Source organism: Anolis sagrei, chromosome 4 (genome assembly GCF_037176765.1).
Source record: "Anolis sagrei isolate rAnoSag1 chromosome 4, rAnoSag1.mat, whole genome shotgun sequence".
In the NCBI taxonomy this organism is placed as follows: domain Eukaryota; kingdom Metazoa; phylum Chordata; class Lepidosauria; order Squamata; family Dactyloidae; genus Anolis; species Anolis sagrei.
The window spans coordinates 183479488-183502026 of NC_090024.1; the positions used below are offsets into that span (position 1 = coordinate 183479488).

The following is a 22539-nucleotide window of genomic DNA, read 5'->3' on the forward strand; positions in this document are numbered from 1 at the left end:
TCATTTTGTACTTTTAATAATGCATTCTAATTTTATAATCAGCTGTCATGTGCAGTAAAATACATACTTATAAAATGATGTCACCCTTCAATACATTACTATAGTTTCTTGGAACTCACTGGGCATTGGAAACCAGTGTATCAGTAAAGCCTTACTTTGCTTTGCTTTATTTCCTTAACTGAAACTAAACCCTATCTCATGGAACTCACTGCTACAGGATAGCATTGAGACAAAATAACTTAATAGGATCAAGGGAAAATGAACAGTGACTAAGTGGATAAATAGCGAGCTAATCCTTCACAGTGTTATGGCTGGAGCCATCACTGCTAACTGAAAGGCAATCAAAAGCTGATCTTGGGGACAGATTATTTCATCAACGCCCATCCACTGGACTTGCACCTTTTCCTGAGATATAGCTGGCACCGGCCTCTGTTTGCACAGTATCCTGGACTAAAATGATCTACTTTTTGGAGGCAGAGGGGCTCAGACTGCTTCAGGGTGAATGCAAGGACACCCCACTTGAAGGATCCTGCTGCCCTTGGCATCTCAGGCAAAAGGTAGGCACATCACCTCTCATTCTCTCCCCATCCTTCTTTTTTATTTAAACCCATCTATGAGTGGGGACTCAAGGCAATAAGTACGTAAGTGTCTCTCCCCAGACAGTGATGATCGTTCCTGACTTTTGTCCTTCTCATTTATAAAAGATCTCCAGTTTCACATGCCAGAAATGTTGAAGACCAGAATTCTCCTGTCTTCAGCTGGTACCTTCTCCTTTATGAAATATTGAACCATACCAGGGATGGTCAGAAAATGGAGTAAAAAGCCACACTGTAGAACTAATACAGTTTGACAACACTCTGTCACTTGGTGCTGTGAAATTATGAGAGTTGCAGTTTTACAAAGTCTTTAACCTTCTCTGCCAAAGAATGCTGGTGCCTCACCAAACTTCACATCTCAGCATATCATAGCATTGAGCCTCGGCAGTTAAAGTATCAAAGTGTAGAGTCAGCCCTAGTGTCTATTTGAAGGCTGTTCCGCACATTACACTGATCAAGTATATCCACAAAACATTTTACATATAGTAGCTGAGAAAGAGCCCCCAGTGGGGCAGTGAAACCACTGAGGTGCTGAACTTGCTGACCAAAGGTCAGCGGTTCAAATCTGGGCAGTGGGGTGAGCTCCAGCTATTAGCACCAGCTTCTGCCAACCTAACAGTTTGAAACCATGTGAATGTGAGTAGGTCAATAGGTACCGCTTTGAGGGGGGGGGGGGGAAGGTAACAGTGCTCCATGCAGTCATGCCAGCCACATGACCTTCTTCAAGCCCATAACTCATTTTCTGTTTCCACGATCCTTGGAATTCTTGGGGCATGGATTCATTTCTTTTCCTTATATTATTCTTCCAGAAATGTTTTATACTGATGATACTGCTGTGATGATTCTAAGAAGAGGAGCATGAGAAATGAGCAATGACTCCAATCTTATAATACAAGTCATCCCCTGCCACGCATTGCTTTGGCCCAGTCTGTGTATATGTGTTTCATGTGTGTGTGTGTGTGTATGTGTATATGTGTGTGTATATATTTGTGTATATGTGTATACATGTGGTTATGTGCATGCATTGTAATACATGAGGGTTTTTTTTTGCTTTTTAAGTCTCTTCTATTGTGTTTTCCAGTGTTTTTATGAGTGATGGTCACTCGTTGGCCTGACAGGTGTATTGTGTGCAAATTTGGTGTCAATTCATTCAGTGGTTTTTGAGTTATGTTAATCCCACAAACAAACATTACATTTTTATTTATATAGATTTTAGTAATCAGCTTCATGCAACTTCTGGGCAATTTTTAAGAGTTGCATCCAAAACAGTGTCCCTCTGGTAGCAGAACTGAGACCACTTGTGGAATGTATTTCCCTTACTCCTGCAGTCTCACCTCTTTATGTGCCCGATAAATCTCGTCCAAAGAACTGGGGGATCTTCTAGAGGAGATACAGTACTGGAGGGAGGGGAGAGAAAGCAGAATTCCCATTACATGAGTGAAACCCTATTAAGATGTTACTCTCAGCCTTAGTCTCCACCTGGCTTCGGGGGATAATAATTCAGCTGATCTATCTTTCTGGGTTGTTGTGAGTGGTATTTATAGGTTTTGTTGTTTTCTGTCTTCTAGTCATTTTGGACTTTGGGTGACCTTAGGGTGACTCGATTGTTTTCTTGACAAGATTTGTTCAGAGGGAGTTTGTTTTTTGTTTTTGAGAGCATGCATGTTGCCCAAAGTCACTCAATGGGTTTCCGAGGCGGAATAGAGCGAAACCTTGGTCTCTAGAGTCATAGTTCACTGATCAAACCACCATACCAAACTGGCTTCCATTTAATTAGCTAGATCCCACCAAATCTTGTATTCAGAGAGAGAAACCTAACTATCTGTGATTATTAATCACACCCACACATGCTAAGGACTTCAAATACTTCAAAACATCCTAAATAAATGCTAATCATCATTACATAAGAATTAAATGGGTTCTTTGCAAGTTCATGGGTCATCCTCTCATCCGGCATGCACTGAACTAAAACTAGAGCAGGTGGAACGAAAAGGTGAATGCGAGGACCAGCTGCAGGATACAGCAGGAGATACATCCAACTGTCATCCAGTCTCAGTGCCTCAGAACATTTAATATATAGAGATTATCTCTGGATCAGGAATGGATAAAAATAATGCCACTGCAAAAACCCACACAGTGTAACAAAACCAAATCAGAACTTGGAAAAAGTTACTTTTGAACAAAGTCATCCAGAATCCGCTTTGAGTCCTCTTCAGGAGAGATAAAGCAAGAGAGATAAATAAAGATAATAATAATAATAATAATAATAATAATAATAATAATAATAACAATAATCCCCCAGCAAACATGGCCATGGCTATGGCAGTTGGGGATTCTGGTAGCTGTAGTACAATGTACTTCTTGTCCAAATTGTTCATTCAAAATTTTTGATTCAATCCTGGCATGCTCCTCCTTCTATCCAAATTTGCAACAACCGAATTGTGACTCGGCTCCAGGATAATCATGTAGGTTCACAATGTTCAAACCTGGGAGACTACTTTTTTCTGGACCAGGACTCTTCATGGGAGGCAGGGAAATGCTTCTGCTCTACATCTTTGGTGCACACGAGCAATCTTTTCTGGGCTACAAGGATATAAAATATTGCATTTGTGATGATTCTATAAGCAGATACGGAATGGGATAGGATAAGAGATTGCTGGATCTTACCTGCAACATTTTTGTTAAGTTTCTTCAGCAACATCTTTCCAAGGCAAGTTTGTTGTTTTCCAGACTTCTTCGCTTCTCTCCCTGAAACCAGCTGGCCAATAAAATTAAGAGGCTTTTCTTTTCTTTTTTATGCCGAAGGGGACAAAAACCTTCTGGATCTCGACTACAGCAACATGCTTTCACCTAAATTCTTCTCCTAGACATCAGACGTTGGATGTTAACAAAACAGAAGGAGAAATCTACTGTTCACTTGCTGTCTGTATCTTCTTTGAGATGCACTACTCAAGGACTGATATAAATCAATTATCTTTCCCTTACATTAAAAACGGTTAAATGCTTTCAAGTGACAGAGGAAATGGTGAGTCTCAGCCTAGTACTGGTAAGTCCTGGAGCTAAATATCTTCCAGAAGATTACTTCCTCTAACCTACTAGTTATTTTTAATTAGACAATTGGAGAAGGAGGAAAGAAAAAAATGCATTCTTGTATTTCTTTGGCTGACTCTCTTTCTCTCTCTCTCTCCTTTGAACATATTAGATCTTGAGAAAATCCAAGATTTCTCCTTCTCCTCTAAGCTTAACCAGTTTTATGTAACTGCACTGGAGATGGGACAAGGGCAAGGAATGTCCGGTGTATGTGTGTGCAGAGGATGCTCAACATAAATCTACTAATTTGCAAAGGGAATGTGATGGAAAAAACACTTTAGCTCCCAAAATGACCTTTATTTTTATTTCCAGCAGAGGATTTAAGATAAAGGGTATTAGTTAATCAGATCCTGGGAAACAGATGTTAGGTGATTTACAGAGAGGAGTCAATGAGACAACTTTTCATTTGAAATCAGCATGGAAAACTCAGCATCGTATTGCATGTTTCTTTTGTGGCTTTGCAAAGACATTAGTTTCATTTCTAAAAGGGAAGCTAAGAAAGATTCCCAGACTGTGGGTGGTGCTCAGACACAGCCAGGAATAGTTCTTGGCTTCCTTTATCAGGATTTTGTATTTAGCCAGAAATTAAGTTTTATAGTGAATGAGTGAATTTCTTTACATTCTCAGCAGAGGAAACATAGTGAGGAGAAAGAGGATAGCACAGCTCCATAGTATCAGCTGGGAATGGGCAGAAGAACTTGTGTATCTCATGCTTCCTCACAGTAGAGAATGAATCCACTTTAAATCCAGTTTCTTCCTCCTGCAGAATTCTGGGATTTGTGGTTTAGTGAGGCTGTTAAACTACAAACCTCAGAATTCTGCTGGAGGCAGAAACTGGATTTTAAATCGATTCATTCTCTAGTGTGATGAAGCCGTGAGATGCATTCATTTGGAGCACCCAGTACAGTATAGTACAGTACTGATCCATGCTCATCCTTTCAATAATCTGCAGAAGTGATGCACATGGCACATGGATACAAGGGTATGGTGTAAACACTACCAAAATGAACGGGGACACACAAGAATATCTCCCCTTCCCCTCTAGTGTCTGTTCAGGATGGAAAATAGATCTTCTGCTCAATAATTAATATCCACCAGAGTCCATCTCTATGGTACAAAATGGAAGTCAATCCCATTCGGCAAAGGTCCTCAGTTTCTTTTGCTCAGGTTCTTCATTTATTAGTATTCCCTGTTTTGTGCTGTTTAGAGGAATGTCCATGATTGGTCCCTGAATAGTTTAGTTTCTAATTCACTTGGGGTGAGAGGGAGTGCTGATAATAACGGATGTCTTGCATTATTTGATAAGCTATGCACAATTCTTTCTTTATTTTTATAGCCTTCCCCATATCATGAGATTGGAGGGCAAAAAATCAAATAAAATCAGTAGAGCTTGAGTCTTCATTATGAGAAATGCATGAGACAAGAAGTGTTTTGCATTTCTAATTTTTAAGATTTTGGAATACAGCAGAGTCTCGCTTATCCAACATAAATGGGGCAGCAGGACATTAGATAAGCGAAAATGTTGGATAATAAGGAGGGATTAAGGAAAAGCCTATTAAACGTCAAATTATGTTATGATTTTACAAAGTAAGCACCAAAACATCATGGTTTACAACAAATTGACATAATGATAACATTATGAATGAAGGTTGGATAAACGATACTCTACTTTACCTGTATTTGCATATACGTACATAATGAGATATGTTGGAGATACCTCCAAATCTAAACATAACATTTATTGATGTTTCTTATAAATATATTGTGAAAGTAATTGTATATATATATTTTAAAATTGCACACAAAGCAAAGTTTGTGTACAATACATTGAACTATCAGAAAACAGAGGTATCACTCTCTCAGCCACTCAATTTTGAATACTGGAATATTTTGGCTTTGGAAATTCCTGATAAGGGGTGTTGAACCTCTAGTAACAGACCAAAACTGCTTAAAAGAACAAAAATAATTTAAATAGAGTAAAAACATATTAAATTAATTAGCAAGCTTTTTTCTGTGTCAGGAATGACTTGAGAAACTGCAAGTCGTTTCTGGTGTGAGAGAATTGGCTGTCTTCAAGGACATTGTCCAGTGAACACCCAGATGTTTTACCATCCTGTGGGAAGCTTCTCTCATGTCCCTGCATGGGAAGCTGGAGTTGACAGACGGGAGCTCACCCCATGCCCCGGATTCGAACTGCCAACCTTTTGGTCAGTAGTCCTGCTGGCACAAGGGCTTAACCCATTGTGCCATCAAGGGCTCAAACCAAATTTAAAGGTTAAAACAATTTAATAACATGCATAAAGTCATAACATAACAAAATGGCTAAGTAAGGGAGTCAAACTATATTGATCATTAAACCTGGAAGAAAGTCCGGTAAATTGAAATAATCTGTTTACAGGATACTAAATTAAACCATTATATATTTTGATAGCCCCAATGTGCATTGTGCAAATATAGACCAAAATTGAAATTCTGATTAAATTGTCAAAAATTGCTAGAAGTCAGATCTGGGAAGGGGGAAAAGAACAAACGATGACATTTCAATTCATCATAAAATGTGAGTCAGCAAAAGCTAGGAAGTTCCAAAGAAAGATGCTAGTGTGGAAACAAACCCATGAGCTATGTTCTCATCATATCATCCAGTCATTTCTAATGGGCATGCGGAAGAGATGTGTGTATTGTCTGTATAACACAAAACCTGTCTTCCACAACATCCTTCCTCTATTACGAAGTATTAGTGTTGCAGTCAAATGAATGCAGTGTTTCAAAATGCATTGGAAATGGGCTTTTCTTATTAAATGTGCCTTCTAATGCCTTACATTTTGCAGTGAAAGAAAGCATCTGAGAGTTAGCCTTTCACATAACCTTTTTTTTGAAAGTTGAATAAGAAGAATATATTTGCAGACAGCCCTAGAAAAGCTGTTTTGTTCAATGTATTGTCGAAGGCTTTCATGGCTGGAATCACTAGGTTCTTGTGGGGTTTTTCGGGCTATAGAACCATGTTCTAGAGGTATTTCTCCTGACGTTTCGCCTGCATCTATGGCAAGCATCCTCAGAGGTAGTGAGGTAGTCACTACCTCTGAGGATGCTTGCCATAGATGCAGGCGAAACGTCAGGAGAAATGCCTCTAGAACATGGCTCTATAGCCTGAAAAAACCCACAAGAACCTACTGTTTTGTTCACTTTCATAGGAAAAGATAGTCTTATTTTAATGAGAAAAATATTTTTGCCATTGCCGTTTCGTTGAACAAACGCACCTGCAAATTATTCAGGTCAGAAATATAGTTTTGTTTATGACAATCTAATGGCTACAGGTCTATTTGCGCTGGAGGTTATCAGCCTTTGTCCCCAGGCAATGGTATATTGTATTACTATCTCAAGTGTATGCATTTAGCTATCATACTGCCAATTAGAATGAGCATAGATGGTGGCAGCTAGAAACGTAACTAATACATGCAGATAAGGCTCACCAGTAATTTGTACCTACACAGACTGAACAAGCCTTGCTTTCTTCCATTAAGAAGAATGGAAGTGCTGTGGATAATGTGGTCTTGTACTGACAACACCACAATTGTCACAAAATACACAGATAAAGTATACTAAGTGCTGGAAGGTGATAAGAACCCTGCCAAGTATATGTGGAGCTACCGGTTGATTGCTTTCAGTGGCAGTGGCTTTCCGTTGCTGGTGTCTGACTTTTGGTGTGTATTTTAGGCACTTGAAAGTTTAAAGCTAACTTGACGGGAAAAACCCCCAACGTGTGTGTGTGTGTGTGGATCTATCATCTATCTATCTATCTATCTATCTATCTATCATCTATCTATCTATCTATCTATCTATCTATCTATCTATCTATCTCAGGAGATTATTGTGTTTTATATCATATTGAAGATGGAACAGATTCTGCTTCTCCAGAGACTATGACATAGAATAATGGATTCACTTCAGGAAAAGCTATTTTGCTTGATTATTAGGAAGAACCTGCTAAAGCTTAGAACTGTTCATCACATGAATATGCTGCTTTGGAGTGTGATGGAGTCTCCTTTGGAGGTTTTTAAGCAGGAGCAGGATGGCTCTCTGTCAGGTGTGCTTTGTTTGTGTGTTCCTGCATGGCAGAGGTTAGAACAGGCATGAGCAAACTAAGGCCTGGGGACCCTCCTCATTTTCCCTGTAGTCTCCGTACAATGACATGATGGCCCACCACATCCTTATGCAGAAAGGACGGGGGAGGAAGGCATACAGCAGCCAAGAGCCCTTTGGAGAGCTCTCAGCCACCACATGTCTCACCCCCCATCCCAGCATAAGGACATTGTGTGTAGCCTCATCCTTATGCCAAGAGGACGGCCTGAGGTAGGCACATAGTGGCTGAGAGCCTTCCAGAGTGTTCTTGGCCATCGCCTGTCTTGCCCTCCTCTTAGCTCCCCAAGAGATCGGGGGTGGGAGTGGGGTAGGATTGGGGCAGTTGCCACATGTCTTGTTTTCCTCCCGGCATAAGGATGAAGCGAGCAGCCCCATCCTTATGCCAGGAGGACAACTTGAAGATGACCTGAACCCTGCCTTGCCCCCTCCCAGCCCTAACCTCTCCCTCCTGGCCAATAATAATAATAAAAACAATAATAATAATTATTTATTTTTTTATTTATCGTGTCATCAGCAACCATTGTATTACAATTCTAACAGAGCAAAACAAACACAGAGATTAAAAAGAAAAAGAAAAAAAAAGAAAGAAAAAAAACCACACAGATTTTGTAAATTTGGTATTTGGTTAAATGTCCTTTGACCAGTATCTGGCCACTTGGAGTGCCTCTGGGGTTGCCGCAAGAAGGTCCTCCATCGTGCATGTGGCAGGGCTCAGGGTGCATTGCAGCAGGTGGTCAGTGGTTTGTTCTTCTCCGCACTCGCATGCCGAGGATTCCACCCTGTAGCCCCATTTCTTAAGATTGGCTCTGCATCTCGTGGTGCCAGAGCGCAATCTGTTCAGCACCTTCCAAGTCGCCCAGTCTTCTGAGTGCCCAGGGGGGAGTCTCTCATCTGGTATCACCCATGAATTGAGGTGCTGGGTTTGGGCCTGCCACTTTTGGACTCTCGCTTGCTGGGGTGTTCCAGCGAGTGTCTCTGTAGTTCTAAGAAAACTATGTCTTGATTTAAGTCGTTGACGTGCTGGCTGATACCCAAACAGGGGATGAGCTGGAGATGTCTCTGCCTTGGTCTTTTCACTATTGGCTGCTACTTCCCGGCGGATGTCAGGTGGTGCAATACCGGCTAAGCAGTGTAATTTCTCCAGTGGTGTAGGGCACAGACACCCCGTGATAATGCGGCATGTCTCATTAAATAATAATAATAATAATAATAATAATAATAATAATTTATTTCTATTCCGCTTTATCTCCTTAGAGGGACTCAGGATGGATTCCAAACAAAAAAAGGCAAACATTCAATGCCCGAATACAATGACAATACATCCATATTAACACATTTTAAACAACCCAACATATAAACATGAATTATAATTTAACAGCTAAAATTAAATTTTATTTTATTTTATGTGGCCCCACAGCAAAAATGTTTGCCCATGCCTGGGTTAGAGGGTTTCTTCTAACTCTGTGACAAATTTAACACCAGCGCACTGTCTATAAACTGGGGAAATATTTTTTCCAGTTGGTACCACAGCCTGCATTGTTTGTCTCTAGTGAGTTTCATGGGTAATGCTTAAACAAATTGAAATGATTCTGGAGTGCAAACTCAACATTCCCATGAATACACATTTGGGTTTTTTCCTGTATTGTTTTCTGCAGTAATAAAAGAGATAGCACAGGTGACTTTTTGGAAATATGTTGTGGGAATAGCAATCAATATCCAGGTTTTGTTCAAAACGAGCTGTATGTTAACTACAAAAACAACTCTTGCAGCACGGCTGCAGTGTACCGTGAGTCATTTTTTTAAAAAAAAAATCACATCCTACATGAGCATTTATAAGCAGAACAAATACTAAAAGTTTGAAATACACCTTGTAATGCATTGCATCAACAGATTTACCCTCCTTGAAAATTGCACTATGGCTCTCTCAGTTCTCACAGAGCAATTCTGCAGAACGAGGAGCTCCCCCTCGTGGCTTCATGGTTTTATAAGAATGAGCCCCCAATAAATACTTCATGGAAAGGTAATGGTATCTCCCATAAAAGATACTTGAAGTGTCATGAAAAAAAATAACTAGTTGTTAATCTATTATAATTTTTTTCTTGGCAAGGACAGGAAAAGGTGCTTTGCGGGATTTTCTGCTTCAGAATAATTTAGCTGGAATTAGGAATTATGGACTTTGTTTTAAGCTGGCAAGGAAGTTTTCTCTTCCACCACAAGCACCAAAATATCTGATTCTATGCCTTAAAAATGGCGGGGGGGGGGGCGGTTAGGGGAAAATGAGGTCACATGTTGATAACAGGAGAACACTGACAAACTTTGAATAATTCTTCCACATAATTATTCCACATTACACAACACAGCACTGTGGAGGCCTATTCTTCATCTGCATGGTCTTTTACAATAAGAACACAGATTTCCAGATGGAAGGTGTTCCCCACAAGGGTTTCTTCGTGTCTTCCTCTATCTGTGCTTCTTCAGAACCAATAGCACAAATAATAATAATAATAATATCTGGGCATACTACAGCTGGACAACATCAAACATGAACATGTGAAAACTGTGGTCAGCAAAGAATACATTCAAAGGGTCAGAAAAATTCTCAAAAGCAAGCTCAATGGAGGCAACACCAAGGCCATAAACACCTGGGCCATACCTGTCATAAGATATACTGCTGGCATCATAAACTGGACACAGGCAGAACTGGACAATTTGAACAGAAAAACATGACCATTCATAATTCATTACATCCTCACAGTGATGTTGACCGGCTCTATCTTCCTAGAAAGTCTGGGGACAGAGGACTTTTACAAGTCAAACAAGCAGTTGAAGAAGAAAAACACGCCCTGGCAGAATATGTCAAGGAAAGCCAAGAACCTGCTTTCATTGAAGTCAATAATCGGAGACTTCTCAAAGCACAGCAGACAAAGAGTCAGTACAAGAAAACTGCACTCCAAACCAGAGCTGACAGCTGGCACAACAAAGCTTTACATGGGCAGTTTCTTGAGAAGATTGAAGGAAAAGTTGACAAGGAGAAGACCTGGTTATGGCTCATGAATGGAACCCTGAAGAAGGAGACAGAAGGCCAGATTCTTGCAGCCCAGAAGCAAGCCATCGGAACCAATGCAATTATGGCCAGGGTTGAAAAATCAGTGGATGATCCAAAATGCAGACTGTGCAAGGAAGCTGGTGAAACCATGGATCATCTCCTCAGCTGTTGCAAGAAAATTGCACAGACGGACTACAAACAAAGACACAACTCTGTGGCCCAGATGATTCACTGGAACTTATGTCACAAGTACCACCTGCCAGCAGTAAAGAATTGGTGGGATCATAAACCCACAAAGGTCGTGGAAAATGAACATGCAAAAATACTGTGGGACTTTTGAATCCAGACTGACAAAGTTTTGGAACACAATACACCAGACATCACGATTGTGGAAAAGAAAAAAGTCTGGATTATTGATGTCGCCATACTGGGTGACAGTTGCATTGAGGAAAAACAACAAGATAAACTCAGCCACTATCAAGACCTCAAAATCGAACTGCAACGGCTCTGGCATAAACCAATCCAGGTGGTCCCAGTGGTCATCGGCACACTGGGTGCCGTGCCAAAAGATTTCAGCCGGCATTTGGAAACAATAAACATTGACAAAATCACGATCTGTCAACTGCAAAAGGCCACCTTACTTGGATCTGCATGCATCATTCGAAAATACATCACACAGTCCTAGACGCTTGGGAAGTGTTTGACTTGTGATTTTGTGATACAAAATCCAGCATATAATCTCATTTGCTGTGACATACTCTGCTTTTGTGTCGATGATGATGATGATGATGATGATGATGATGATGATGATAACTTTATTTTTGTAACCTGCTTCCATCTCCTCAAATGGACTCAGGGGAGCTTACATGGGCCAAGCCCAACCATTGGTAGAAGCTTACCACCCGTTGCAATGCTTGAGTGCCAGGGCTTCCCATTTCTTGGTGTTTATTCCACATTTTTAAGGTTACCTTTAAGACCTTCTCTTTTGCTGCCCACCAATATTCTGTTTTCTATTCTTGAGATAATAAAGTCACTGCTTTGGGAGACAGTGATCAGGCATTCGGACAACAGCCAGTCTAGCGAAGTTGATGACAGAAAATCATTGCTTCTGTTTTGGTAGTCTTAGCTTCTTCTAGAATACTGACATTATGAGGGATGCATGGCTCGACATCAGTATATGTGAAAAAGATCTTGAAGTCCTTGTGGACAATAAGTTATACAGGAGCCGACAATGTGATGTGGCAGTTTTAAAAGCCAATGGGATTTTGGCCTGCATAAACAGGAGTATAGGGTTTAGATCCAGGGAAGTTGTGCTACCCCTCTATTCTGCCTTGGTCAGACCACATCTGGAATACTGTGTCCAGTTCTGGGCACCACAATTGAAAGGAGATGTTGACAAGCTGGAATGTGTCCAGAGGAGGGCGACTAAAATGATCAAAGTTCTGTAGAACAAGCACTATAAGGAGCGTCTTAAAGAGCTGATCATGTTTAGCCTGCAGAAGAGAAGGCTGAGAGGAGACATGCTGGCCATGTATAAATATGTGAGAAGTCATAGGGAGGAGGGAGCGATCTTATTTTCTACTGCCTGGAGACTAGGATGCAGAACAGTGGCTTCAAACTACTGGAGAGGAGATTCTACTTGAATATGAGGAAGAACTTCTTAATAGTGAGGGCTGTTCAGCAGTGGAACTCTCTGCCTCGGAGTGTGGTGGAGGCTCCTTCTTTGGAGGCTTTTAAACAGAGGTTGAATGGCCATATGTCGGGGATTCTTTGAATGCGATTTACTTCTTGGCAGGGGATTGGACTGGATGGCCCATGAGGAATCTTCCAACTGTTTGATTTTATGACATTTGTCCATCTGTCTTCTCAAGAGATTGGCAAGATATTCTCAAAGGCAAGGCTGATGGAATCTTTCCAGAAGTTAAGAGTTATGTTTGTAGATGGCCCATGTCATACAATAGAGTTGGAAGGACAATAGCTTTATAAGAAGTATGTTGGTGTCCCTACAAATGTCCCAAATTCTCAAACACTCTCTGTTTCATTAAAAAAATCTGCACTCACAGAGCTCAAACAATGTTATAATTCAGTGTCAATGTCAACTTTGGCAAAGAGGTGGCTACCTAGTAAGTAGGTATAGTCAACATTTTTAACATTACACCAACAGGCTTTATTTCTAGCATTGAAGAGGTATTGGTTGGTGCCCGTTGGTTTTCTCAATGCTCAGTAAAAGGTTGGGCTTTAGAGGAAGGAAATGGTGACACTACCTTGGAATATGTCTTGCCTAAGAAAACCCTATGAAATTAATGGTGTCATCATAAGTTGGCAGGCAACTTGAAACTCACACTCACAAAGATATAGGTCTCTTAGTGCTACACATCAAAAGATATTGTGTAACTAGAACCAGGCCTAGTGGTGTTAAGTCATAAAAAGGGAGATATTGATTGAACATTTAGAAGGGAAATTTTGACAATAAGAATGGTTTGGCAATGGAACCAATTGCCTAGAGGGGTAGTGAGGTCACCTTCTCAGGACATCTTCAAAAAAAGGCTAGACAGCTACTGTCTGGGAATGCTTTGGATGGAGCAACCGAACTCAATGATTCAAGAGTATTCTGTTTCCAATTTGGCTCCTTAATGTATTTTACATGGAAAGAATGGAAAGATGTACATAAAGGAGATTTAAGAAGCAGTTAGAAAAAACAAGGGCAAGGCTGACCGGGGCAGCCATGAGAATTGAAGTATATCGAATTTGAAACAAATGGTCATTTATATGTTTTTATTTCATTATTACCAGAGTGATCCACCTGAGAAGTCAAAATAATTTGATGGGCTTTGGATATTATACCACTGGTGAACATTGAAGGAAGAGAAAGTCTAATGTGTGCATTCCTCTTTTCCATCCATTCCCACCCGGGCTTTTTGCCTAAGCATGTAGATGTTTGTTTATTCCCTCTTTAAACATTTATATCATGTCCCATACCATAAGACCTCAGGACAAAGTGTAAAGGAAATCAGTTTGGAACTGTAAGGAGTACTTACAGTTGGAGATTGCTCGATGCATATAACTCAGTAATCCAGTAATACAATTCACAGTTTAGCCAGTTCAAAAAATATGCAATACAAATATGAAGAATGCAAAAAAAGAAAAGAAAGAAATTTAGGGTTAAGTATTAAGAGCAGTAAATTTTTTAAAAAAACCCTACAAACAAGCAGTATAATCACAATTCCTTTTTGTATTACATTCACACATGATCCATATAAATAAATCTTCCAATGTTCCTTGGATGTAGAAATACTGGTCGGCATGAAATGGAGCTACTGCCAGTCAGAAGCTTTATGCCAAGCAGCAAGGCTTCCAGGGGCAAACACAAAGTAAGCCTAACTCATGAGACAAACTCTCCCCATTTATATTCCTCTGAGAGTCGCCCAAACTAATCAACTTTGATTACCCCGCCCATGGCTGCAATTAACCTGGTCATGTTTTTCTCTTAACACACACACACTTGCATACCTGGTAGTGATCTCACTGCAACTTAGCCATATACCTTAACAATTGAAGCAATTTTATGCAGCTTACATCCTCACAAGACCATTTAAGCCACATAATCCTATATGAGATACTTGGATCCCCCCCCCCACCCCCATCCCCCCAAAAAAAGATTGGATGAAGAGAGACAGTGGAAGCTTGAATAGGGACCTGTTGTGCTATTTTAAGCAATGCAGAGAGAAAAAGCATAACAAATTATAAAATTTATTGTTGTATGAGGCCTGGTAATAATGGTATGGGAACTAAGGAGTTAAAAAAAAGTTTTCCTCGAGCTTTAAGTGCAACATAGGGTTTGGAAAAATATTTCATAATTCTCTATGTGTTCTATTGCCATAAATATAGTTCAGGCAACCTTTCTTGGAATTGGAGCACTCACTAGAGCTGTGGGCATATTAGGTGACCTGTCTAAACATCAAAGATAGCTCCCCCCCTGCCCTTCAGCTCCATGTTGCAGTATTACTGGTTTATTCGTGTTTTAATAGTTTTGAGATCCTAGACTGCATTTGTGCCTGTTTCCACTATCAATTGGCATGTAGGTTGTCTTGACCAATTGCTTGCCTCCTTCCCATGGTATCAGATGGAATACAGTTGCAGATACAGAGTAAAAACTAGTTATTAGAGAGGTGAGACCTAGCCACATTAAAAATGCCAAAGGGACTCTGGTTAAATAAGATGGATACTATCTAAAAACTGGATTGGGAGGGGAGTGTGTCTCTGTTAATTCTGCTGGACCTCTTAGTGGCCTTTGACACTATGAGTCATGGTATCCATCTTGGCCACCTTTTGGGTCTGGAACTGTAAATTTGTAAGTTGATTCATTTCTTCTCGAAGGGGCAAACCCAGAAGATGATGCCATCATTATGTATATGATACCTGGATCTATTAGTCCTTTCAATCTCAATCTAAGGAAGCTGTCCTGGTTCTAAAGCAATGTCTGTCTTCAGTAACAGACTGGATGATGATAAATAAGATGACACTTAATCCAGATAAGACAGAGGTGCTCCTAGTTAGTTGAACAGCAGATCAGTTGGCAGGGATGCAAACTGTGTTAGATGGGGTTACACTCCACCTGAAAATGCAGGTTTTCAGCTTAGGTGTAGCCCTAACTAGACTCTGAGCCTAGAAGTTCAGGTCTCAACAATGTCCAGAAGTGCCCTTGCATAGGTTTGGCTTATGTATCAATTTTACTCATAGGTAGAGACTTTGGATCTGGTCATGGTGACACACACCTTAGTTGCAGCCTGTTTGAATTACTCTAACATGGGGCTTTCTTTGAAAAGTGTTCATAAGCATCAGCTGGTTCAAAGAGCTGTCACCAGATTGTTAACTGGCATGGCTACAAGCAACATATAACCCCCTTGTCCCATCTGCTCCATTTTTGCCAGTCTGTTTCCAATAATAATTCAAATTGCTGGTTATGGCCTACAAGGTCCTGTACAGCTCAGATCCAGATTATCTAGAACTGTACCTCCTGTAAAAGTTTGCCCGTGGCTTGAGAGTTTCTAAAGAGGCCCTGCTCTCTGTATTTGCATTAGGGAGGTTAAAGCTTCATATTTTTTTAAAAAAAATATGGCAGGCCTTTGAAGACTGACTGCTCAAGAAGACTGGGTCTTGGAGAACTGTGTTTTGTTAATTTGTTCACAGCATAGCCATGTTAGTCTAGAACACTGGTCATTAACCTTTCTAAAGGCAAAACCCCTTAATACAATTCCTCATGTTGTGGTGACCCCTAACCATATAATTATTTTTGATGCTACTGTTATGAATCGTAATGTAAATATCTGACATGCAGGATGTATTTTCACTCAGTGGACCCAATTTTGCACAAATGCCTGATATGCCCAAATTTGAGTACTGGTAAGGTTGGGGGAGGGGGGGGTTGATTTTGTCATTTGGGAGTTGTAGTGACTGGGATTTATTGTTCACTTACAATCAAGGAGCATTCTCAACTCCACCAATGATGGAATTGAATCAAACTTGACACACAGAACTCCGATGACCAGCAGAAAACACTAGAAGGGTTTGGTGGGCATTGACCTTGAGTTTTGGAGTTGAAGTTCACCTACATCCACAGAGCACTGTGCACTCAAACAATGATGAATTTGGACCAAACTTGGCACAAATACTCCATATACCCAAATATGAACACAGATCTCAGAAAAAATGAAGATAGCTTCAAATGTACAAGCACAAATTCACAGAAAAACACAAAACATTTAGTGCAGTTCTGACAGCTATTCAGACTTCTCGCGGCCTCACCTGATTGAGTGAAAAGTGAGGCCAGCTAGGGTCCATGCAGGGATTGATTGGGGGCTCTTCTGATGGCATGCCGAGAAGGAGGGGATCCCCATAGCAGGAATAGGAACAGGTAATAGTTGGCCAATTTGAATACCCAGTCTGTTGCAGAGACGTCCACATGGAGGCAGGGCCGGCCCTAGGTAATTTTCAAGTGTAAGCAAACAGTATTTTGGCACCCCCCCCCCCCCAACCAATCAATGAAAAATTATGTATGGGGCATGGACAAATTTTGGGCCATTCGTTCCCTCCCCTGCTGCCTTTTTTGCACCACTTTTGGTGTTCCATCAGCCGTGTAGCCGGGGGGGGGGGGGGGGGAGTGGAGGCAAGCCCTTTGCTCTCTGCCCCCCGCCTCCCTGCCGGCTGCATGGCTAATGGAACACTGAAAGTGGAGCAAAAAAAGGCAGAAGAGGAGGGAGCAAACGGCTTACTGCCTTCTCTCCCCTTCTCTGTGGGCTGTGGGGCCAGCAAAGTGCCAAAAGGGGCGCAAAAAACAACACATGGGGGGGGGCAAGCGAAGGGCCCTCTGCCACTCCTCCGCTCCCCTTCCAAGCTGCCTTTTCATGTCTCTGCCTCCCTTGAGAGCAAGGCCATGGTGCGAAGGCCTGCAGACTGTCGCTGTGCGAGCAGATCCAGGCCTTCACACCATGAGCATTGCCTGGGAGGGTGATAGAGGGTCCTCCCAGACCTGCTTGCACAGTGGTGGTTAGCAGAACTTTGCACCGTGGTCTTGCTCCGAGTCCCAATGGAGAAGAAGCAGCAGCCGCATAAAGAGGGAAGTCATCATGTTGCCGCCTCCTCCTCCAAGTGTCTAACCAGCCCCCTCCTTCCCCGCCACCACCTCCTCCGCCTTGCCTTCACCTCAGGAGGAGGCAGGGAAGGGGGGGCTGGTTAGGCCCATGGAGGAGGTGGCGGCGACATGGCGGCTCTCCCATTTGCGCTGCTGCTGCTTCTTCTCCATGGGGAGCAAGGCCACAGTGCGAAGTTCTGCTAACCACCGCTGTGCGAGCAGGCCTGGGGCATTTACGGAAGCGCCTCAAGAACGCCCCTGGGCAAAATGCACTATACCTCAAATGCTTACTTTGCATAGTAGTTGAGCCACCCCTGCATGAAGGGCATGAAACAGGGGGAAGTGATGATGTGGGTGTACAGATGATTCCTTGATTATCTTAAGTGTCCAGTTCACAGAGACAAAGGTGTAGGATTCAAAAGACAAAGAATGGCAAATCCAGATAGCCAGGAGCTTGGCTGTCTATTCAGAAGGCTGTGTTCATATTTGTTTAGCCTTCTCTTCCATGAGAATGACAAGCCTCAAGTCTTGTTTAAACAGGAAAACAACCTAAGCTCTTCTTGGTGACAAAAAGGATCATCTGCCACACATATACACACAAGGGGTTTGATTTTATCTGGCTTGAGAGATTGCTAGAAATACCTTTGTTAATCATATAGAAATCTCAGCTCCTAGGCTCTTATGCAAACAGGAGGTACAGGGACAGTCAATGCCTTCAGGATACATTGATACATTACACAAGCAATACAAGTTACACAAAAAAGTATCATTTAAAAAACATTTATTTACAGATTTGACAGAGTATAGCTGCTGCTAGGTCCTACTGGAACCTCCAGCGGCTTCTATATTGCAAAACTTAGAAACCACAGAAAACGTTTTAAAAAATGAAGAAAAAAAACAATATATTTTTATGCTCCTTTTGTTCATAAGGAGGAGGGAGGTGCCATGGCTCAACAACACTAAGGCTTGCATCCTATTAGGCAGCTAGGTTTACAACCTGGTAACTTTTTGGTATTCACATTTGTGTTTGTGGCACTAATGCTACAACCAGAAATGGCTAGAGCCAGGGGCAGAATTGTGTGGTATCGGCTAAAGGGGTGTTGAAGGATGATGTAATAGGGGCTTCCGCTTGTTCCATTGCATTTCACTAATAGAAATGTGTTGTATGTTTCATCCCTCAGTGTGACCGCCTGGATTTTAAGGTTTTGCAGTTCAAATTGGGAGACAATGTGTACCTATGGTATTGTAGCTACATGTCCAATGTCAGATCTCTAACAATAAAGTGTTCCATTATCTTTTGCAGGGATTAGGGCTGTGGGATCCCAAGAAAGGTAGAAAATCATGAATAATTGACCACGGAATCACACCAGAGGATCTAAAAATGCCTATAGAAAACACTTCTCTTGGCATTGCTAAATCCTCCAGCATATTTCTATGGTCAGCTTCCAGATGTTGACTAAAGAATTGCAGTGGAGGGTTTTGCAATGACTAGAGAGAACACATAGGACATGCACAGAACACAACAACAGAGGCAGTGGCAAATATAGCAAGCCATAGAAATCACATCTGTGAGTGGTCAATCTGCAAATGTCCAGGGACTACATATTTCTTGCAATGTGATATTACTTCTATTGTCATGCTACATCTACAGAAACCTAGGTTTTGCAGTTGGGTAAAATATTTGGAAGTCTCCGTGTTCATCTATACTGTAGAATTAGTAACACCACTTCAAGGCCATAGCTCAGTACTATGAAATCCTGGGAGCTGTAGTTTTACAATGTCTTTTGACTTCTCTGACAAAAGGTACTGGCACCTTACCAAACCACAAATCCCAGGATTCCATAGTATTGAGTGTTATCACATACCTGAGCAGTGATTGTTCAAGTGGCCTTGAGTTGTCTTCAGGCTTAAGAAAGGTGGGATAGAAAATAGTAAATAAATAAATAAATGTTTACAATTTAGTAATATAGATATACTTCGGGTACACTTGTATTACTTCTTTTCTCAAAAGTGTTGGATTTCATTTTATGCACAAAGTTTTCCCTCAGTTTATTTACAAACTATTCAAATAATAGCTTCACAGGCAGTTGCTAGTACTGTAAACTTAAATGCTGTTTTGCATTTTTGTATTAAACCTTTGTGTGCTTTTCTTGAATTATTTTTGTTGGAAAATTAAGCGTACATTGAGATTGGAGTCCAGTGCCCACCATAATATGAATTTCTAACAGACTCTTTTTCTTGAGTTTGCAGTGACAGCAATGTGCATATGTCAAAATACCAACCAAAAACCCAATCTCCAAACAAATGTGTCTGACTCTGCAATAAAAAAAAACCCCTCCACAATCCATCTTTCTTCTCAGAATTTGTCATGGGGAAATATGCAAAGCTGTAACTTCTGCTTGTGGTGAAAAATTCGGACACATGTGTTTCCTGCAAGTACAGAAGCAGACATTGTGGATTTTAAAAATGGAATAAACAATGTAAAGATTTCTTTAAAACTTAATTAACTAGTCACTTGTGGCCACCTTAAAGGGCTTCTTGCAATATTTGCCCTAATCTTGCACAACTCTAAACAGAGCCAAAAAGGACAAAAATCCACTATTACTGAAGCAAAAAATAAAAATGTTAAAAATTCCCCTTTAGCACCATCATTATTATGAAGTTCCTGTCTGAAAGAAAGATCATGCCAGAGAAAAGAGCAGAGGCAACCCATTTCTGGGAACAGTCCAAAACACTGCCCTCATTAAAATCCTGTCACCTTGAGAGATTGAAAGTGTACTGTTATTGCTGCTCTAATTATGAGTACATGCAAAAAAACTGCCACCACACTCTTTTCATGGAGGGACCATAGTGGTGGTGCTAAGAAATAGCATTAAAGACAATTAATTTGTTTAAAGCAGAGTTATCCTGGACTCAGATTTATGTTATTCTTTGCAAGCAAGCAATGTATAGATATAAATCCTCTCTGTGTCTCTGTCTGTTCACTTGCAGATCATCATAGCGTGGGGAAGACACAAACTGCTGGTATCTAACCTGGGGATTTATGCCACTAATCTGATTACCCCCATATGATGGACGTGTCCGCTTGGAAGGAAATGGAGGTGGCGCTGGTGAATTTTGATAACACGAATGAGGTAGCAGAAGAGCCCTGTTTTTCAAACGACCTCCATGCTGCTGACCAATTGCACAAAGGGCATCCCAGCTGTGCTAGCCTTCTGCCCAACTGGAGAATCCTCATCAACAATGAAAACACCAACAATGAGACCATATTCTCCAAACTGTCTGCGGAATTCTGTGACCACCTGGGAACAGAGAATGTGGGCATGGATGAGGGCGACCAGAGAGTCATCATCAACATTGCTGGGCTGAGGTTTGAGACACAACTCAGGACTCTCAGTCAGTTTCCAGAGACTTTGCTTGGAGACCCTGAGAAGAGGATACATTACTTTGATTCTATGAGGAACGAGTACTTCTTTGACAGGAACAGGCCCAGCTTTGATGGGATACTGTATTACTACCAGTCTGGAGGGAAAATCCGACGCCCAGCCAATGTCCCTATAGATGTCTTTGCTGATGAGATCACTTTCTATGAGCTGGGTGAGGATGCCATGGACCAGTTCAGAGAAGATGAAGGTTTTATTAAGGATCCTGTTACTCTTTTGCCAACGAATGAGTTCCACAGGCAGTTCTGGCTGCTATTTGAGTACCCTGAAAGCTCCAATGCAGCCAGAGGTGTGGCTCTGGTCTCTGTCCTGGTTATTGTCATCTCTATCATTATTTTCTGTGTGGAGACTTTACCTGAGTTCAGAGATGAGAGGGAAATCCATGACATGAAGCTGGAAGCCAACAATCTAACTGAAGTTGCCGTGATATCTAATACTTTTACAGACCCTTTCTTTGTGATAGAAACTGCCTGCATCATTTGGTTCTCTTTTGAGTTGTTTGTGAGATTCATTGTTTGCCCCAGCAAAGCTGAGTTCTTCAAGAATATTATGAACATAATAGATATTGTATCCATCATTCCTTATTTTGTGACCCTGACCACTGAGCTGATTCAGCACAGTGAGCTAAACGGCCAACAGAACATGTCCTTGGCCATCCTCAGGATTATCCGCCTGGTCAGAGTCTTCCGTATCTTCAAGCTTTCCCGGCACTCAAAGGGGCTACAGATTTTGGGACAGACCCTCAAGGCCAGCATGAGGGAACTGGGCTTACTTATCTTTTTCCTCTTTATAGGGGTCATACTGTTTTCTAGTGCCATCTATTTTGCGGAGGTGGACGAACCACAGTCACATTTCTCCAGCATCCCTGATGGCTTCTGGTGGGCTGTGGTCACCATGACGACTGTTGGCTATGGAGACATGTGTCCTACTACTCTCGGGGGAAAGATAGTGGGGACTCTATGCGCTATTGCAGGGGTGCTCACCATTGCACTCCCTGTGCCAGTCATTGTCTCCAATTTTAACTATTTCTACCACAGGGAGACAGAGAATGAAGAGAGACATATATTGCCTAGGGAGGTAGAGAGAATACTCAGCAGTGTGGTTACAAGGCGTGTGAGCATGGACTCCCTCAACAGCGCAAATGAAAATTATTCTCCAAAACAGGACAAAAAAATATTAAGCAGTCACAAAAGCTAGAAGTCTTGAGCTGTCTGAGGGACTCAGGCTGACTTTAGCAATTGATATACCATCCACATCTACACTGTCTATCTCTCCCTTTTTTAAAAAACATTTTCGATTTTCAGACTATCATTTTTGCTATCTGATTTCTTGTGGCTTTTCCAATAAACAGGTTATTTCTTATCTCTCCTTTTTGATCTCCTGTCTCTTTGTAATCAAATTCTATACTATCTAATTTTTGTGCTATTGCTTTTTAAATCTGTTTTTAACTTTGTTTTCAAATATGAAAATGTAAAATAACTGTTTACTTTCTTTCAAAATTTTATTTTCTGAATGCTATTTCCCTTAATCCTAGAACTACATTTTGAGTGCCATCACCATGTAAATAGTGTTATGACTGATTGCCTGCAAATG

The 22539-nt window shown here is 41.2% G+C and overlaps 1 protein-coding gene across 1 annotated transcript; it reads left to right on the forward strand.

Annotated features, from left to right (window-relative positions):
- The first annotated feature begins 399 nt into the window (after positions 1 to 399).
- Positions 400 to 22314, forward strand: KCNA10 (potassium voltage-gated channel subfamily A member 10). The gene is made up of 2 exons (XM_060773271.2): positions 400 to 557; positions 20495 to 22314. Exon 2 carries the CDS (start codon positions 20572 to 20574, stop codon positions 22141 to 22143), a length of 1572 nt encoding a protein of 523 aa, XP_060629254.2. The 5' UTR covers positions 400 to 557; positions 20495 to 20571; the 3' UTR covers positions 22144 to 22314.
- Positions 22315 to 22539: the final 225 nt, after the last annotated feature.

Excerpts from the sequence above, each read along its gene's own strand:
- KCNA10 (XM_060773271.2), top strand. The coding sequence starts at position 20,572 with ATGATGGACGTGTCCGCTTGGAAGGAAATGGAGGTGGCGCTGGTGAAT.